General features: G+C 39.9%; 1 protein-coding gene across 4 annotated transcripts in view; it reads right to left on the bottom strand.

Annotated features, from left to right (window-relative positions):
• SYDE2 (synapse defective Rho GTPase homolog 2) overlaps positions 1 to 11,505 on the bottom strand; it is a 44,343-nt gene extending 32,838 nt beyond the window's left edge. Inside the window, exons 1-2 of one of the 4 annotated variants that reach the window (XR_009735385.1) lie at positions 8,983 to 11,503; positions 346 to 1,041 (exon numbers count right to left, since the gene is read on the bottom strand). Coding sequence is in view for 3 of the 4 variants with exons in the window: in XM_061411402.1 (XP_061267386.1) it covers positions 346 to 1,041; positions 8,983 to 10,489 (2,203 nt within the window). In the remaining variant the exon portion in view is untranslated. Of the gene's footprint in view, positions 1 to 345; positions 1,042 to 8,982 lie in introns of all 4 variants that reach the window. The other 3 variants (XM_061411402.1, XM_061411401.1, XM_061411400.1) reach the window with 3 other exon arrangements.
• Positions 11,506 to 21,132: the final 9,627 nt, after the last annotated feature.

The following is a 21,132-nucleotide window of genomic DNA, read 5'->3' as shown; positions in this document are numbered from 1 at the left end:
ATAAAGAATACATCTTGTCCAGTCCCCAAGACTCCATTCTTTCGACTAAGAGAAAAGTAATTACTGCCTCGATGGACAGACGTATTAAACCACACCATACACACTAAAAGTTGGTGTAGGATTCCAGCTCCTTCACCCCTTACAAAACTAAGTCTGTGATAGGAATAATTAAACCAGCATGTACATAAAAGTGTTTACAAATCTTTTTGAGTTTTATTTTCATGAAAATACACTCACATTGTAAGGAAAGGTACAAGGCTACAATAAACATCTATACTTAGTTTTAGATACCACCAAAGAATTAAAAAATGAAAGAAGAAATGGCAGATACATGATCATCTTTACCTGAAAAAGGAGATTTCAACATGGGACTGTCCTCTATAATTATACGTTCTTGCATCTTGTGTCTATGCCTTTGCTTGTACCGCTGCACAAACTCTGTGGGACAGATGGAATCTACAGGATTTATCTCGTGTGACTGTGTGGTCTGAACACCACCTGTGTGTTCCGAAGAGCAAAACGAGTCTTCAGTGTACTGCTCTGCTTTCATTAGGTTACTGCCAGATAATACTCTCAAACTGACATCAGGAAATTTCAGAACCGCAGAGTCTGTCTCACCAAAACTCAAGGCATTTGAAATACCAAAGTCATCATCCTCAGGAATGGGGTTGTACCATATTTCTCCTTCATCATCTGCATCATTTTCCTCATTAAAGTCTAATGAACAGTTTCTTGATAATGAAGAATTTGTAGCATTACACACCACATACGTACAATATTCATCAGATGATTTGAGAAAAGGCTGTGACAGCTGCTGTTTAGGTAGAGAAATGGGTGAAACAGATAAATGACTTATATCTTGGCATTTCTTATTTTCTTCTTCCAAATTAAAAGATCTCAGAGTACTTTGATATAGCCAATTGCGTTTCTTTGACACAGTGATGCTGTTAAGTGGCTTATGACCCCTGAAGCCAATATTATCCTTCAGATCCTTAAGTTCATTTCTCTTCATTGAAGACTCACAGACATTTTCAAATAAATCTGTTTCAAAGAAAAAAAGAAGGTAGAATATAATACCTCACATACCAAGAAAGACATGTCACTTAAGACCAGTTATTAAAATACTGTTTTTAAAAAGATAAAAAGAAAAAAAATATTAATCACATTCAGAGACTAAACTTAAATAAGAAAAACTTTGGATTTTCCACCTAAACTTGATTTCTATTATTTAGTTATCAGGTACCGTAAGAATTCTTAAGAAAAACAATAAACAAACTCTGAAACCACCTTTATTAATATCATAGGGCTAAAACAGCTTTATCCTAGGCAAAACATGTTTTATAAAAAGCTTGTATAGAATGCTTGGTACACAGCATGCCTTTAATTAATATGAGTAACTTTCAACTCACTACTACAAGAACTTTAGAAACTACAAATATTATTACCTTTTCACAGAAAGATTAATAAATCTTTCAAAAATAAAATCTTTTAAAAATAAATCTAAAGATTGAATAAATCTTTCAAAATAAACATTCCTCATTTATTACTAAGTATCTTACTGAATATTGAAATTTCAAAATAACTTTTGTTTTCTAACCACATAATGTAGCAGCAACTTATACAGAGTTTAAGTTCTAAATATCTAGAGCAAAATAAAAATTAAAAATCCCTAAGAAGACCCTTGATTAGGACTAAGTATCCTGTGTCACAATAAACACAATACAGCTGTATTACTGATAGGCATAAGCTTAAGTAGCAAGAATACAAGAATGAACAAAATGATCCCTGCCCTTAAGGAATTCATAGCCCAATGTGGAACATCAAATACTTAGATATGTGCATGTATTAATATAATGGATAAGACTCTAAAAATGTATATATAATATTAATTCCATATAAAGGGGAAAATTTTTACACTTCAAAAAGTCACATAAAGCCGGCTTCAGTGAGTGTCAATAAACTAAATATATATTGTAATGCTAATTTACTATGCATAAATAATTAAAACAAAACCATATTTTTAATTTTAAGATCATGCCAGGTTTGTAAACTATGATCTGTGCTACTTTGAGTGTGTATACAGTTGATTCATTTTACTATTACAGCAAGTAAAATATAGTAGTCTAGTAACAGAGAGTGATAAAAACACATTAAACTTTGAGGAGCTTAGCAACACCAAAAAATTAGGTTCATGTATAATCAAGGTTTTCAGTAACCTCCCTTCTACTGAAAAAAATCATTTGAAAATGTAAATTTGCCCTCTTTATAACCCTAAATGTTACCTAATCAAGCAGATTAATTTAAAAACAAAACAAAGCCTTAAACACAAACTGGGCTTCAAGTTCAATTAGTTCCAGAGGCAAGAATAGAGGAACAGACTTAGAAGGGAAGAAATCTCCCATGAATGCCTACTATGTCAGATATTTATTTACTCAAGAAATATTTACTGAGTGCCTATTATGTGGCAGGAACAAGAGATAAAGCAGTAAGAAAGCCCTTAACCTCCTTTAACTCACCACAATAATCCTGAGACAGGTTGAATTAGTTCCATAAGCTTCAAACATATGAGGAATATGGTCAAGGTGTTAGCCCTAGGATTCAAATTTAAGTCTGTCTTTAACTTATATGCAGAGTACATCATGAGAAACGCTGGGCTGGAAGAAGCACAAGCTGGAATCAAGACTGCCGGGAGAAATATCAATAACCTCAGATATGCAGATGACACCACCCTTAGGGCAGAAAGTGAAGAGGAACTAAAAAGCCTCTTGATGAAGGTGAAAGGGGAGAGTGAAAAAGTTGGCTTAAAGCTCAACATTCAGAAAACTAAGATCATGGCATCTGGTCCCATCACGTCATGGCAAATAGATGGGGAAACAGTGGAAACAGTGTCAGACTTTATTTTTCTGGGCTCCAAAATCACTGCAGATGGTGACTGCAGCCATGAAATGAAAAGACACTTACTCCTTGGAAGGAAAGTTTTGACCAACCTAGATAGCATACTGAAAAGCAGAGATATTACTTTGCCAACAAACCATGCTCTCACCTGTCTCCCCCACAGCATGCCAGCTACTAAAAGTATGGAAGTAGGTGACCCTCTCTGAACATGACGATAGTATCAACCCAATTAACCTTATAGGGTGGCTCCTAGGATTAAGTAAGGTAATGTTTGAAATACTTTGAAACTATACGGTACTACTCAGAAAAGTCAAGTAACTTGCCTGAGATCACCTACTGGTAAATGGAAGAGGCAGCACTCAAACCGATTACAAAGTCTACAGGAGTACACCTGGACTACTACTAAAGGACACCCACCTCCACTCTCCCAGAATCTAACATGCAAACATTTAATAGATATTCAATAAATATCTTGAATTGATTTAATTTAATCAATGAAACCTGAAGATTCAAGAGCTTGGTTCTATCTCCTTTACACTTAAAATTAACAACAGTCCTGGACCTGTATCCAGAAAAGATGAAAACTCTAATTCAAAAAGAAACATGTAGCTTCATTTTCATAGCAGCATTATTTACAATAGCCAAGATATGGAAGCAATCTAAGTGTCCATTGACAGATGAATGGATAGGGAAGATGTGATACATACATATGCAATAGAATATTACTTAGCCATAAAAAGAGTGAAATAATGCCACTTGTGGCAACATGGATGGACCTTTAGATTATCATACTAAGTGAAATAAGTCTAACAAATATAATATGCTACCACTTATATGTGGAATCTAAAAAAATGATACAGGGACTTCCCTGGTGGTCGAGTGGTTAAGAATCTGCCTGCCAATGCAGGGGACATGGTTTCAATCCCTGGTCCAGGAAGACCCCACATGTCCTGGAGCAACTAAGTCCATATGTAGGCTTATGAAGAGAAGCCCACACTCACTGCAACTCAAGAAAGCCCACATGCAGCAGCGAAGACCCAGCACAGCCAAAAATAATTGTTTTTTTAATTAAAAACAATTTTTAAATGATACAAATGAACTTTTAGTTCTAAAACAGAAACAGACTCACAGACACAAACTTATGATTACCAAAGGGGAAGGAGAGGTGGGATAAATTAGGAGTTTGCAATTCTGGCTGGAGAGTGATCTGCAATGATCTGAAGTTGAGAAAGATAGTCCTAAGGAACACTGGGAAGTGAACTAGAGGGCACCACTTTAGGAGCACTTCTTTATTCTACTCATCTTTTCCTCTGTGCCTTTTTCATCTTTTCCTCTCTTATGCCTCCTCCTTACTTTCAGAGAACTAAAAACAGTCTCAAAATTCCCTTCTCTACTTTTCTATCCCCAAAGCTAGCACACAGCATTTTTCTTAAGAGTTTTTACTGCTTCTAAAGTGGTGTCCTCTAGTTCAATTCCCAGTGTTCCTTAAGGCTGTCTTTTTCAACTTCAGATCACTATCCAAACAGAATCTTAATGACCTGGGACAAGGCAATATTTTCACAAAGCGTGCTTGCCTTTCTCTTGTTAACAGCTAAGTGCCAGGCATGGTACCAAATGGATTATCTTTTTTCATCTTCACAGCAACCTGAAGATTGGGGCTATGCAGGGTTGAGTAACTTGTCCAAAGTCTTAAGCCTGGTAAGTGGTTGATTTGATCAGAAACCCAAAATCTCTATTCTACTAGCCATTACATTATATGGCCTCCTCTCTTGCTGATTCTAAAATCTTTTACTTTTATTGGTGCAAGGCAAGACCAACACAGAGAGAACTGCTTATACTTGTCATAGATAAGTAGTAAGTATAAGTTCATGCTTAACAAAACTGAAGCAGAGGGATTTCCCTGGTGGTCCGGTGGTTAAGAATCCATCTGCCAATGCAGGGGACACGGGTTCGATCCCTGGTCTGGGAAGATCCCACATGCCGAAGAGCAACTAAAACCATGGGCCATAACTACTGAGCCCACATGCTGCAACTCCTGAAGCTTGTGAGCCCAGAGCCTACGCTCCACAAGAGAAGCCACCACAGTGAAAAGGCTGCTCACCACAAGTACAACAGCGAAGACCCAGCACAGCCAAAAATAAATAAATAAAAACAAAAAAAAAAAAAAAACGGAAGCAGAAAGAGCTCAAGCACTTTGCTCTAATAAAAGGGTTAGTATAAGTACCAAGTGCCAGAATAAAGTAGAATGCTTTTTCAAAACATTTAACAAAATATCAAGATAGGTGATTGGAGGTACCCAGAATTACAGAGCCTTACTATTCTAAAAGTGTATACCAAATAACATCTATACTGGTAGTTTGTTAAAATGTAGAACCTCAAGGTCCCACCCTCACATATATTAAACCTTCATTTTAACAACCAATAGTCTTAGAGATTCTCAAAACCTTAAGAACCATTTAGAAATGTAGGACTTTCAAAAATCAACACAACACTGCTTTCTGCTGAATTTGTAATTCTCAGTGTTTTCCTGCCACCAGCAACTCTGATGTTTTATGGCACTCTTCCCAAAACAAAAAAACAGAAACTAAAAAATGGACCTGCTTGCTTCTGGGGCCACGATGGCAGAATTTCTAACAGAAGGATTTAGATGTAGAAGACAGACAAAAATTACTTGCCTACATAGTTTTACTAGTCTTGAAAGGGCTAATGCATAAATTTATTGGAAAAACCCATAAAGAAAATATAGCTCATAAAGTTACAAAAATGGAGCCACATATATTTCAGAAAACAGAATTGGTAGGAATCTGCATTAAGCGTCAACTTCAATTTAAGATATAATGCAAAGATCATACCAGCTATTTAATACTACTTGTTACCTGCCCTAATTTTTCTTCTTTCACAGATCATGGAACAAGAAGAGTACAGTCAAAGTAGGCTAATTGTTTTTTAAAGCGGTAAAAGGCCAAGCTAGCTCAACTTGGTGCTCAACTTGAAAATAAACTTTTCCATTTATTTTTGAGTACTATCTGCTAATTAAATTTATAAAGACTTATAATGAAGTATAGTAAATAAATTAAAATTCCCTTTTATGGCTTGTGGAAACTTAACAGTATTTACTAGGGAATGACTTTAGATTTCTTAAATAATCATCTCAACTAGTAACAAACTGGCCAATCTATGAACACTACATTCTGCATCAGATTACTGGCAGCATTATAATATCAAAAATTTTAATGATTCTTAATAGGAGCCAGAAATCAAAACAGAAAACCACTTTGGCTTCCATTTGTCATATGGTCTCAAAAATTTCCAAAACACCTATGTAGACTAGGTATCTCTATCCCCCTATATAGTTGTTCTGTGTTATAAATTCTAACTATGACTGTATTTTGAAAGAAAATATCCTCACAAATCATATTGTATAGCAAAACGTGATAGAAACCTTTAGGCTGTTTAACATCTTTATACAATCAAGAATGTACTGCTTCATCAGGACTGCCTGGTTAATTTTTTAGAAAACATGATTAGAAACAGAATCCAAGTAACCAATTTGAACTAATTAAAGGTAAAAGTGTTAAGTGGATATAGCAATTGATTCTATTCTAGGAGTCCCTCAACTTTTTTGCAACTTTGAGGAAGTTACTTATTTTCCATCTCCTCAATCCAAGCAATGTAAGAGAATTAATTAGATCAAACCTCTAAGGAAATTTAGAGTCCCTTTGCTTGCGCATGTGCTCAGTTACTCAGTCATCCGACTCTTTGAGATCCCAGGGAATTCTCCAGGCAAGAATACAGGAGTGGGTGTCAATTCCTCCACCAGGGGATCTTCCCGACCCAGGGATATAATCCAGGTTTCTTGAACTGCAGGCAGATTTCTTACCACTGAGACATCGGGGAAGCCCATCAAGTCCCTTTGACCTTATGTAAATAGGGATTTTGGAGTTATAAAGACTTGAGTTTGAATCCACATAATAGTTTGGACCTATATACTAGTATACATAAACCATATACTAATTTAAGTGACCTTGGGCAAAGTACTTAACCTCTTATTTGCAGTTGCTGTTCAATAATAGCTGTCATACCTTCACGTGGGGGTGGTGGTGGTGAGAGGATGGTGGTGTAATAAAGATTATATGCAGACCCTTTAAAGTATCCAGAATGTTTTTAGTAAATTCAACTAACCATCATAAAAAGCAATTTTTAAAAAAAGACTAAACTCTTCAAATCTATACTAGATATATAATCATTGCATAAAGTATTTTTATCTTTCCTAAAAGATAAACTAACGATTTGAAAGGAAACAATATCTAAGTAAGTTTTTTAAACCAGAGGTTACCTAAACTTTTGTTTAGATTTCTTGTGAAATATCTAATTTATACACAGTAAATATCTAATTTATACATAGAATCACATAGTAATTCTAATGTCATTTATTTTAAAATTAATTTCATTTACTTAGTTTCTCAATGAAAAAAAATCAATGAATTCATTCTTAAAAGTTACTGCATTTATTATTACTTTTAAAAAAACTTGAATTTTTCCACAACAGCTGAGAATATTAAAAGCCATCAGATAGTAATGTTTAACCTTTGCAACAAAAGGGTAATACATATTTTACTGAAGTTTTATACAGATTTTTGTTATAGCTAAAAGTTAACTGTCTTACAAAGAGTTAACTGTACCAAAATCAGTGGAGGTAAAGGTATATTAGCAATAAAATATAATAAATGATTACAAATACTTTACTACTGGAAATGCATATTTTAATGTGAACTTAGCATAAAGTACATCTTTTTTCACAAAAATCTGCATTCTACTATCTTTTTATTTAGATGGAATGGAAAAAGTTTGAGGGAAAATTTTGACAGGTGTGGGTTAGAACTTCATAGATTCAAAAAAACTTTTCTAGTTTTGCATACACTTGAAGTGAATCATTTGACTTGTCTTCATTGTGTAATAAAAAGTTTTGTGAACTTTGTTTCTCCTCAGTTTAGTGTTTATTGGTTAAAAAAGTTAATGTGTACAAACCTAGCCCTGTAGGATTTGTAATTCTTAACAGGGAAACAGCCAAGTACTGTGAATACTTTTACATTTCAGCGTTTAATATTTTTAAAATTATTACTAATATATAAGTCATTATGTTCACTATAAGTCTTTAAGAGTGTAATCCAAAAGATCATGTTTTTGGCTCAGTTTGAAGGTACTTCTTTCACAAGAGAATTTTTTGTTATTTACAACTTCAGAGATTTTTAGAATTGATAATGTAAACTTTCAGTGAAAACTAAAAATCACACATACGAAACAGGGAGCAAAATCCTATTATTAGGACAAATATACTTTTTACAAATGACTTTAAATGTCCACACTTTCTTTAAAAGTACATAACACATACTTTTCTTTTGATTAAAATCCAAGTGCCCTTCATTTTTCACAATAAGAAGATTATCTAGAGCTAGGTTTGGGGGTTAGGGAGGGGAGGGAAAGGTGAAGAGAAGAAACAAGTGAAATCCTACCCGACTAAAAAATTTTTTTACTATGATAGTTTTTTCGGTTTACTTTGGCTTTGGGTTTTGGTTGTGTATATGTCTGTGTGCACGAACGCTCCTAGGGTGGGGGAGAGTGAGGAGGTGTAATGACTAAAATGACAGTTTAAAAAGCCCATAAAGTCTAACTTGGATCAAATTCAAATTCACAAACTCCACAAAAGTCTACAGTTTGCCTAGAGCTACAAAGAATAAAAATCAAGGCAGCACCGCCCAACCCTTAAATCCACTAAAAGGTGTGTGGTGAACTTAACCTTTACTCACTGTTGCGCTTAGGAGTAGGTACACTGGTTCTTAGAGAAGAAAAGACAAAACCCCCAAGTTCCTCATGCCACTGTCAAAAAAAAAAAAAAAAAGGCAAAAAACGAGAGAATGTATGATCCTAGGTAACCGGGAAATTGTATCAGGCTGCCATTGACATGACACTCACTTTGGCACGGGCACGTACCTGTCTGCAAAACCATAATCTTCGCTCTAAAACCGAAGCCCGCTCGGTAAACTTTAAGGCTCAAAGAGTTAGCATGTTGATTGCAAGGCATCCTACCTGTCAGCGTAATTCTTTGGTCTGGAGGCACCGACAGGATCTGGCTTTCCCGCATTTTCAAAGAGCCCAGATTTGAAGCGGTTGCCTGAGCACCCGTGCCATCGGGGGGTGTCCTACGGGCCCGACCCTTCATTCCCAAGGACAGCAGACGTCCTTTGTACATCCACTTCTGCAGCTTCTTGACTGTCACCGCGGGCGGCCTGAGGAAGGGGAGCCCCTCCTGGCCGTCCCCTTTGCCGCGGCTTCCCGTGGAGCGGCCAGGGTCCTCGGATCTGGGAAGCCGGGGGCCCGAGGGCGCCGCGGCCCGGGCGCTGCCTCCGCTCCAGCCGTGCATCCCGCCTCCACGTGGCGGCGGCTCGTCGGGCTCCCTGCGCGTACCGCACCAGATCCAGCTGTCGCTCGGCCACCGCTGGAAGGGAGGCGTTTTGGCACCCACCTGGAGGCTGTCGAGACTTCTGCTGCAGGACAGCCGCATCCGAGGAGTCCGTGGGCGGCCTCCCCCCGACTCCCCAGGAGGCGACCGGGGCGGGGACACCTGCTGCCAAGGGCGGCCGCCGCCTCCGCGCTCCCAGACTCGGGGGCAGGCTCGGCGGTAGGCTCGGCGGTCCGCCGCGCCGCAGGGGGAAGGCGGCTGGCCCGGAGCCCGGGCTCCCGCAGGGCAACCGCGATCTGCCCAGCCCCGGTCGCCCCGCCGCGCGCCGGAGTCAGGGGGCAGGTCGTGCATGGCCTGGATCAGCAAATAATAGGCCTCTCGCAACTGGGTCTGCAGCCTGCCTGTCTCCAGGCGGCCGCCCTCCGCCCCCGGGGAGGAGCCCACGGCCAGGGGAGGCGGGGGCCACAGCTCCGCCTCCGCCCCCTCAGGCTGGGACGCAGGCTGGAAGTCTCCCGGCAGGTTCTCGTAGTAGTCGGCGTCTTCCTCCTCGTCCTCTCCGCTGCCCTCGGAGCCCGGCGGGGCGTACAGAGAGGCACGAGTGAGCCCGCCGCCCGGGGGGGTGGCCTCATTCCAGCCGCGCGGCGGAGGCCCAAGCGCCCCCGACCTCTCCGGCCGCCCTCCCGGGACCCCCGCCTTAGGACCCCACGCCTGAGGCGACGGCTGGGGCCGCTCCAGGTTCGGCCGAGCTCCGCTGGCGCGCTCGCCTGAGGGGGCGTCCCGGGAACCACCCGCGTCTCCCTCGGCAGCCGAAGAGGCCGCCACGGTGGCTGCTGCGGCCGCCCGGAGTCCGAGCCCTCCGGTGGCGTGGGGACCCCGTCTCCCCCGGAGCCTGGACAGCGTTTTCCTCAGAGGGTCCGTCATCCCTCTCTGCCTCAGCAGCCAGGCTCGCCCCCGGTGCGGGGAGAACTCGGAACCCCGCTCGCTAGAAAGCTGCGCTCGCGGAGGCGGCGGCGGCGGCGGCGGCGGCGGCGGCGGCTCCCCATGACCGACGCTGGCCCTCTCGGGCTCCTCACATACTTGGCATAACTCTGCCGCGGCAAGGGTGGGGGAGGGCGGTGCCGCCGCAGAGCGCATGCCCCGCAGCTCCGGGCTGCGAAGGGGCGCGCGGGCTGTTGGTGCAGCCTTGAGTTCCCCAGGTGGGCGCACCGCGCCGGGCGAGGCGAGGCGGAGGGCGGGGAGGGAGGTGGGTGAGAGCTAAAAGACCGACGGATAAGAAAGTGAACGCGTCGTGGGGGCTGGGAGGGGGGTGCAGTGAGAGTCGGGGCGGGAAAAATAAGAAGCGGGAAGGTGAGTCTGAGCGGGAAGCTGCAGAATTCTGGTTGGGGAGACAGAGACAGGAAAAGTGCCCTCCAGGCTGCCACTCCGTCACCTTCACCCCCCTCACCCCACGCCCCATTGCCACCATTGCACGAGGCGTGTCTAATGCAAGTCCTAGCTTGAGAGAAAACAAAGATTGTTTTGACGGACAAGGTATGAGTACAGGTGTATCTCAGTGCAGTGTGTTCTAGAAACATTCTGAATCATTTTAATTGTACAGGGAGCTGGCTAGTTCAAGGAAATTTGCAGCGATTCCTTTTCAGTTAGGGAAATCATTTTGTCCCAAAGATCACCATTGGTGTCTCTCTTTACAGGCTGTTTTTGTCTTTCGGTTAATGCATGCTAAAACAAAATTAATTCTGGCATACACCAAAACTTGCAGAAAGGAGCCTCTAGTCTCCCCATCCCCTATCTAACACTTCCTTTTCATTAGAACTGGGGTGAGAAACAACTGGGTTGAAATTTAGAAGCAATATTATTTAGAAATACCAACTCTCTCTCAAAAGCATTAAAATCCATGTTCTGTGTAACAGCTGTAAAATACCTTGTGTTGCCACAGATTGGTGGACATGTCTGTGGTTGATAAAAATCAATATGATTTAAGGATTAAACTTTTTAGCGTTTATATGTTAGGGCCTTTGAGTATCTCATAAATATACTACTAATTCCTAGCACAATACTTGCACCAAGTAAGTACTCAAGAAATACTTTTGAATAAATGAATGCTTGCATAACTCGATAAATATTTAGCTCTAACTTACCCTGTGTTCAACGATATATATCTATGTAAGTTCCTTTTTCTTTCTACAAGTCAAAGGCTCTAGCCTCTAGATGTAGTTCATTCTATACTGCCTTAGAACCTAGTCTCTGCATCCTGGAATAATTTTACCTGCATCTCTATTTGCAGAAATCTTAACCATCCTTTAAGATTCCACTTAGCTGTCTTCTTCATGAAGTCATCTCTGATCTTCCACATGGACTTAATCTCTCTTCCTCCAAACTCTCCCATAGTACTTTGTTCATACCCACTCAGTATGTTATTTTTTGTTTTATACAAAGTGTATGCTGTCTCCTGTACAATAAAATTCATAAATTCCTTGAGGGCAGAAACTACTTATAATTGACTTTTGTATTCTTCATAGAGTATAACATACATGGCACATGAAGAATTAATATTTTAAAACTAATGTCAACTTTAATTTGAAGGAAACAACTGACTTTGATTTCCAGTCTATTGCCTAACGCTCCACTAGACCATACTCTATTGGTGTTGTTTCAAAATCTTTCAGTGATGTGTAAGAACATAATTTATTAAATAATCTTAATTCTCATCTAGGAAAATACAATGAAATGTTATACTGTAATTCACATATATTACTATTTATAGTTCTACCCTATTTTTATTTCATGGAACCAAAGCTATTTAATGAATAATCAAGGCATACAATTATGTTCCAGTGAAATATTCCCACAGGAAATGACTGATGGTAAAGCTGCCAGTGATGTCTATAAACACAATTTGATCCCTATCTCAAAAATTGTTTGCATTCCAACTCTTGGTTGCAAAATCTTTTTATTCTTTGTAGTTAACACAGTTGTTAAGAATACTGTAAGTTTCAAATCTGTATTGAAATGAATAGAAAAATATAACCTGAAAGTTCTTGGTTGAACTTCAATTTTAATTCAACTTGTCAATTTGTTGGGTTCAAGAATTATAAAACACTGGCTAGTATAAAATATTGTGCAATGTTCTAAGCATTACTCAGAACTAAGTCTGATGCTGAACAGCGTAAGTAAATTTAAAGTTGAGAGTATTCTATCACCTAAGTTCACAATTTTTAGGAAGTATTTTGGGTCGCAACAAATGAAGGCAGTCACAGCTATGTGACTCTAGTGACTTAGAAATGCAAATCCCACTTTTCTATATGTACGTTAACACTTCAATAGAAAGTTTATAAAAATGTAATTCCAAAAAGACAGCACCCACAAAACTTACATTATATATAATTGATAGTGAAAAGATATGAATATCAGCTATATTGTGTAAGATCTTTTTGTGTTTTAACAATTTCTACCCTCTTCCCCCAGTTAGCTTAATTTTCATGTGTTTCTAATAAACATATTCTTATGATAAGGAGGTGGGGATGTGTTTTCTTATGTTTGTACTTGTTTCTCACTGACTTGGAAATTATTTTGATGCCCCATGAATTAGCAACTATGTGTCGGCTTGATCACAAAAGATAAAAAGTAACTAGGATCACAGGGCTTTAGCAAGGCAGGGAGGCAAACTAGAGATGGGGTCATACCAACTCAGTCTAGGAAAAGGTGAGGGGAGCAGGGCAGGTTGAGGCAGAGGGCTAAGTTTAACATCAGTAGAAGGGAAATATCTAGGTATCTTATGGTTATTTAACAGGCAATTTAGGGTGTGTTTCTGTCTCTTTGCTGTTCTGTCTTCCATTCTTGGAACCAAAGGCAAGTGTTTTTTGTGGGTTTTTTTAATGTTTATTTATTGGCTCTGCGGGGTCTTAGTTGTGGCACATGGGATCTGCAGTCTTCCTTGCAGCATGCAGGCTCTTTAGTTGAGGTCTGCAAACTCTTAGTTATAGCATGTGGGATGGCATGTGGGATCTAGTTCCCTGACCAGGGATCGAACCTGGGCCCTCTGAATTGGGAGTGTGGAGTCTTAGCCACTGGACCACCAGGGAAGTCCCCAAAGGCAAGTTTGTCATTTGCCCAGATCCCTCTCTCTAAACTGCCTTATGGAGATCCTCTGGTCTGCCATGCAGTTCCATAAATAATTGAGGAAAAAGTACTTCAGCCTAAAGCTTACCACATCATCATTGCCCTGGGAATCAAAGATGGCATGTCATCAATATAACAATTTTTATGTTAATATTTTCATAACTAGCCATATCTGGCAATTGGCAATATTCCTTACCTTATCCCCTACCCCCAACCAAAGTAATTAAAAAGAGGCCTTTGCTAAGTACATATGCATTTTCTAATATTTAGAAGTTTATAATGTTTTAGAATATTCACTATTTCAGATTCTGTTATTATATATTTGGGATATGTAGAGTAACTTGCTCAAGGTCACCATAATAAGTGAAGGAATTCAGACTCCATCTATCTGGTTCCAAAACCTCTGCAGCCCTGGGATATTTCCTTGTGTAGAGAAAGAGAGTAGACATTTTCTACTTGAACTGACTTGAAACATTGTTTTCATAAATTAGTCACCTTTCAGAAAAGTTTTTAATATTTTATGAGCTTTTCTGAAATTCAGCTGAACATTGGAAAGCTGCTTGTTGAACAGTTGAAATACTTCTATATGCAGTCCTCTTCAAGGGTGTTAGAACCAAATCCTATAATATATTCCCATTTAACTGTAAGTATTAAGCCACAATGTGAAACTGTATCCCGTAAATGTAGTCTAATTTTAAAAGTAGGACAAGCTACAATTAAATACTTTAAAGACAAAATATATGCATCCTTAAAACCACAAGAGCTCTCAGATAAGCCCCTTGAAAAAGTGAACCAGTATAGCCTGTCTTTCCCAGCTGATTTGTGCCTCAGGGTAACCCATAGTTGAAGGAAATTTGCTCTTTTTTTTTTTTTTTTTGCAGAGTTGTCAACCTAGTAACAAGATTTGATACAATATCAACATTTTTACCTTAAAGGAATAATGGATCTACTCACTAATGGACCTATGGATAGAGGTTCATAACACTGTACAGCAGGCAGTGATCAAAACCATCCCTAAGAAAAAGAAATGGAAAAAGGCAAAATGATTGTCTGAGGAGGCCTTACAGATAGCTAAGAAGAGAAGCAAAAAGCATAGGAGAAAAGAAAAGATATACCCATCTGAGTTCCAATGAATAGCAAGGAGAGATAAGAAGGTCTTCCTCAGTGATCAATGCAAAGAAATACAGGAAAACAATAGAATGGGAAAGACTAGAGATCTCTTCAAGAAAATTAGAGATACCAAGGGAACATTTTATGCAATAATGGCACAATAAAGGACAGAAACAGTATGGACCTAACAGAAGCAGAAGTTGTTAAGAAAAGGTGTCAAGAATATGTGGAATAATACACAGAAAAAGGTCTTAATGACCTGGATAAACCACAATGGTGTGATCACTCACCTAGAGCCAGACATCCTGGAGTACAAAGTCGAGTGGGTCTTAGGAAGCATCATTACGAACAAAGCTAGTGGAGGTGAAGGAATTCCAGCTGAGCTATTTCAAATCCTGAAGGATGATGCTATTAAAGTGCTGCACTCAATATGCCAGCAAATTTGGACAACTCAGCTGTGGCTGCAGGACTGGAAAAGGTCAGTTTGTATTCCAATCCCAAAGAAGGGCAATGCCAAATAATGTTCAAACTACTGCACAATTGCACTCATTTCACATACTAGCAAGGTAATGTTCAAGATCCTGCAAGCTAGGCTTCAAAAGTATGTGAACCAAGAACTTCCAGATGTTTAAGCTGGATTTAGAAAAGGCACAGGAACCAGAGATCAAATTGCCAACATCCGCTGGATCATGGAAAATGCAAGAGAATTCCAGAAAAACACCTACTACTGCTTCATTGACTATGCTAAAGCATTTGACTGTGTAGATCACAACAAACTATGGGAAATTCTTAAGGAGATGGGAATATCAGACCACCTTGCCTGCTTCCTGTGAAACCTGTATGCAGATCAAGAAGCAACAGTTAGAACCAGACATGGAACAATGAACTGGTTTCATATTGGGAAAAGAGTTCGCAAGCTGGAATCAAGATTGCCAAGAGAAAAATCAATAACCTCAGATATCCAGATGATACCACCCTTATGGCAGAAAGCAAAGAGGAACTAAAGAGCCTCTTGATGAAGGTGAAAGAGGAGAGTGAAAAAGCTGGCTTAAACTCAACATTCAAAAAACGAAGATCATGGCATCCAGTCCCATCACTTTATGGCAAATAGATGGGGGAAGCAATGGAAACAGTGAAAGACTTTATTTTCTTGGTAACTGCAGCCATGAAATTAAAAGATGGAAGAAAAGATGGAAGCTCCTTGGAAGAAAAGCTATGACAAACTTAGTGTATTAAAAAGCAAGGACATCACTTTGCTGACAAAGGTCCATACAGTCAAAGCTATGGTTTTTCCAGTAATCATGTATGGATGTGAGAGCTAGACAATAAAAAACACAGAGCGCTGAAGAATTGATGCCTTCGAACTGTGGTGTTGGAGAAGACTCTTGAGAGTCCCTTGGACTGCAAGATCAAACCAGTCCATCCTAAAGGAAATCAGTCCTGAATATTCATTGGAAGGACTGATGGTGAAGCGGGAAACTCCAATACTTTGGGCATCTGAAGTGAAGAGCTGACTCATTAAAAAAGACCCTGATGCTGGGAAAGATTGAGGGTGGGAGGAGAAGGGGATGACAGAGGATGAGATGGTTGGATGGTGTCACTGACTCAATGCACATGAGTTTGAGCAAACTCCAGGAAATAGTAAAGGACAGGGAAGCCTGGTGTGCTGCAGTCCATGGGGGTTGCAAAAAGTCAGACACCCTGAGCGACTGAACAACAACTAATTGATCTAGACAAAGGTCACCAATGACTACTAACATCACAAAGGGAGAAAGAGACATCCTGACATTGCATGGCCTCTGATCAAGTACACAACACCACCTGTAATGTATTCTTATCAAAAATGAAATCGAGTCTGATCAACCTCAGGATCTGATTACCAATTTCCAGGAATTACAGAGAACTGGGGAATATGTAGATATTAATAACACCATGGGAATGCAATCACAAAATCCAGACTTTGGGAAACTATAGGTCAAAGGATCCAGTTTTTTCACCGTACTAGCCAACTGCACATGTGTGAACTTTCAAAATTTAATTGGAATCCAACTTTTCAAATAGATCCTGGCAACTGTTTAAAGCAATACAACTTTGAGACCAGCCAAATAGTTTACACTACAGGGATAGCAAGAGAATGTTGATATTTAGGTTCAAAAACTGTAATTCCAAACCCTGAGGTGGTATAATGGAAATGGTCTGAAATCAGATAGGACTACTTCAAAGCTTAACTTGATCAATCAGATACCCCAAAATCACTGATCATGGTGAACTTTTGCTCATTTTTGCTGTTGTAGATCAGTATTTCCCCATCCTTCTAATATTCCACAGCTCTTTTGAAATACTACCTGTTGCCTGTGTTTTGCAGTTGTCTGTCAGCTTCCCCTTTGTTCATGCTAACATCTACTATTTCTTTGTTTCTATATAATTTTATTTATTTATTTTGGCTATGCTGAGTCTTTGCTGCACAGGCTTTTCTCTAGTTGCAGCAAGTGGGGTTTACTGTCTAGCTGAGGTGCACAGGTTTCTCATTGTAATGACTTCTCTTGTAGCACAGGCCTTTAGGGTACACGGGCTTCAGTAGTTGCAGCTCCCAGGCTCTAGAGCATAGGCTCAATAATTGTGGCTCACAGGCTTAGTTGCTCTGCAGCATGTGGGAGCTTTCCAGATCAGGGACTGAACCCGTCTTCTGCGTTGGCCATTGGATTCTTTACCACTGAGCCACCAGGGAAACCCTACCTCACTATTTCTTTCTCTGCACTATTTTTCTTGTCATCATTCTTGGTGATTTCAGTATTCGCAAGAGGACCCACCTCATACGCTGCCCTGTTGTTTTTGTGAACTTCTCTAGTAATCTTGCCCTCCACCCATCTCAGCCACCCAGTCCCACAGTCATACATTAGACTTTGTCATAACCATTAACTGCAAACTCTGTAGATACTACTTCCTGTTTTCCACCTCACTCTCTCCAGCACTGCCTGCCACAACACTTCGATCCCATTGGCCCTCCAGTCTGTCACTCCCCTTCATGCTTTCTCAGTCTTTGTATAATCAGTCCCTTGCATACATCCTCAACTTTTTTGTCCCTCTTTCTCATTGTCCTACTCATTTGGCAAAACCTCAACTGTGGTTAAAACTAACTTCCCCACATATTTTGTGTTGACACTTGAATAGTTTAAGGTCCCTGGAGAAAAACACATAAACTTCAAGTGGTTCCTGGATGCTGCCAAAAAGCTACTAAATAACCCAGTCTTTTCATTCTCTTCTTGTTAAATTAATTTTGACATCACCACCCACCTCCTCACTCTCAATTATTACCTTTCTTTTTGTTACAACTGAGATAATGGAAATATCCAAGAGAGAACCACCTAATTTTCCACCACCAAATCTACCAGCTGGCATTACCTGACACCACCGCTCCTAATCCCTTATATTAGATGGGCTGCCCTGCACGTACCTGAGGCTAGCTGTCTGACTTCCTCCACCTCGCTCCTCTCCTTGCCCTCCACTCACACTAACTTTCTTACACCTCCAACACCCCAAACACACTCTTGCCTTTGCATTTGTTGTTCCCTCTGTCTGAAATGATTTCAGTGTGACTTAGTCCTTCCTTCCATTGAGGTCTCACCTCAGATGTAACATCTCTTGGATGAGCCGTTCCTTGACCACTTTGCCTAAAATAACACCCCTGACACTTCCTATCCATTCATTTGCTTTATTTCTCTTCCTTGTACTTATTACTATTTAATATTACATTAGATGTCTGTTTGTTTATGCGACACCAGCAACTCTCCTAAATGCCATAATCTCACCAGGTAAAATTGTGCTCCATACATATTTGTTGAATGAATATGTGATTTTAATGCCCAAGAGCAAGTTAATATGTGTTTCCATTTCCTCTGTGGTAAAATAAGTTGGCTATTGTTTAACAGGGTATGCTGCTGCTGCTGAGTCACTTCAGTCGTGTCCAACTCTGTGCAACCCCGTGGACGGCAGCCCACCAAGCTCCCCCGTCCCTGGGATTCTCCAGGCAAGAGCACTGGAGTGGGTTGCCATTTCCTTCTCCAACGCATTAAAGTGAAAAGTGAAAGTGAAGTCGCTCAGTCGTGTCCGACTCCTAGCGACCCCATGGACTGCAGCCTACCAGGCTCCTCTCCCCATGTAGCTGAACCTTAAAATATTATGCTTGGGAGTTCCCTGGCACTCCAGTGGATGGGACTCAGGCTTTCACTAGAGGGAGTCTGGGGAGTTCAGTCCATTTTTAGGAAACTAATAAGATCCTACAAGCTCCATGGTACAGCCAGGAAACAAACAGACAAACAAAAACAAAACCCATTATGCTAAGTGAAAGAAAGTGAAAGTTACTTGTCATGTCCGATTCTTTGTGACCCCATGGAATTCTCCAGGCTAGAATACTGGAACGGGTAGCCTTTCCCTTCTTCAGGGAATCTTCCCAACCCAGGGATCAAACCCAGGTCTTCCACATTGCAGGCACATTCTTTATCAGCTGAGCCACAAGGGAAGCCCAAGTCAGACACAGTCACATATTTTATTACTTCATTTATGTGAACTATCTAAAATAAGCAAATCCACAGAGACAGAAAATAAATTAGTAATTGCCAGCAACTGGGGGAAGGGAGGAAAGAGGATTGATTGCCAAAGAGCATGGGATATCTTTTTACAATGCTGAGAATATTCTAGAGTTAGATTATGGTGATGGTTGCACAACCTTGTAAATATACTAGAAATCACTGAATTGTACACTTTAAAATGGTGAATTTTATGGTAAACAAATTGCATCTTATTTTTTTAAAAGAAGTTCTGTTTTCCTGTCCCTTTATCTTTATACTCCCAGCTAATATTCATTGAAAATCTCAATGAAAGAAAATGTTTTAAAGAAACCTTTAAGGGAAGATTGGAGATGCAAATAAGAAGAGTTTGAACTATGTTTCACTGGGCAAAAGCTGTCAGAAATGCCTTCACATGCTAAAGCCTAGGTTTTCAATAGGGTTTCTACATAGTCAACAAATAAGTACCAATGGCTTCTTACTTACAGTTTACTTTTCTCTATCGGTTACCGACTGAATTCAAATCTAGACATATAAAATTAAACAGTAAGACTTTTCTGACCCCCTCAAACTCTCACTACCAAGAAAACAAGAACATTTTCAGCATTTAGAAATAACCTTTCACTTCTTACTTGGAAACTCATGGTTCTTTCATGTAAACAAAACCAAAGAACATTACTTACACTTAGAAGCAAGAAACTACTGAGAAAAGCCATAATTACACTGAGAGAGATAAGAAAGTAAACACATTTTTAGCCTTTTGTGTTCTTCTACTGGAGGATTTTCTCTAAAGCACAGAATAAGGAATTATTTATTTTTGGAATAGCAGGGAACCAGTTGAGGGGAAAAACAAGCCAAAAACCGCATGATAACTTTTCTCAGTTAAAATCATCTTCTGATTATTCAATTATTTGTAAAGAAGGAACTTTGGATAAGCACTAATTTATTAACTATTTCAGGTAATCCAGAAAGAAAGCTAGGCTTTTCTTTACTGTATAAAACCTGGTATTTTCTTCTCAGTCTCATTTTTGTGAAAGCACTTATAACTTATTAATGCCCCCATGGTTTTAGTTTAGCAAAAATTCAGTTTATTTCAGGTGCTATTTTAAATTGTGGTACATGCATCAGTTATAACACATACAAGAAAGGGGAATGTAACATATGCAAGGCCGGAAATGTCTAGTCAATATAGAAGTGGTAGATTTCAAGAAACACATTTCAAGTGGTGCTATGGGCTGAATATTTCTGTCTTCCCACATTTCATATGTTGAAGCCCCGGGGTAATAATATCTGGAGATGGCACCTTTGGGAAGTAATTAGGTCAGGAGAGTGGGGCCCTAGTTTAATAGGAATTACTGTCCTTGTAAGAAGAGACACCAGACAGCTTGATTTTTTTTTTTTTTCCTCCAAATACAAAGAAAAGTCCTTATGAGCTTGTCTTACATCTATTTGGGCTGCTATAACAAAAATACCAAAGACTAGGTGGCTTATCAACATCAAACATTGATTTCTCACTGAACTGTAGGTAGAGATGTCCAAGATCAAGGCAGCAACAGATTCAGTATCTGGTGAGAACCCCCTTCCCGGTTCATATAGAGCCATCTTTTCTCTGTGTTCTCACGTAAAATGGGCAAGGGAGCTCTTTGGAATCTCTTTTTACAAGGACATTAAACACATTCATCTTGGTTCTACATTCATAACCTAATCACCTTCCAAAGATCTCAGTTCCAAATACCATCTAAACACACTGGACATTAAGATTCAAAATATGAGTTAGGGCACACGAACATTGAATATATAGCATGAGCTCCTTCTGCAATCCAAGGAGAGAAACCCTCACCAGAAACCAGCCATATGGGCACCCTGTTGTTGGACTTCCAGCCTCCAGAACTTTAAGAAAATTTCTATTGTTTGAGCCAGTCTGTTGTATTTTGTTACAGCAGCCTGAACAGGCTGAGACAAGAGTGTTCTTTTAAATAAGAG

The sequence above is a fragment of the Bos javanicus genome, chromosome 3, assembly GCF_032452875.1.
Source record: "Bos javanicus breed banteng chromosome 3, ARS-OSU_banteng_1.0, whole genome shotgun sequence".
Classification (NCBI taxonomy): domain Eukaryota; kingdom Metazoa; phylum Chordata; class Mammalia; order Artiodactyla; family Bovidae; genus Bos; species Bos javanicus.
This window is presented reverse-complemented; position numbering and strand designations above follow the sequence as displayed.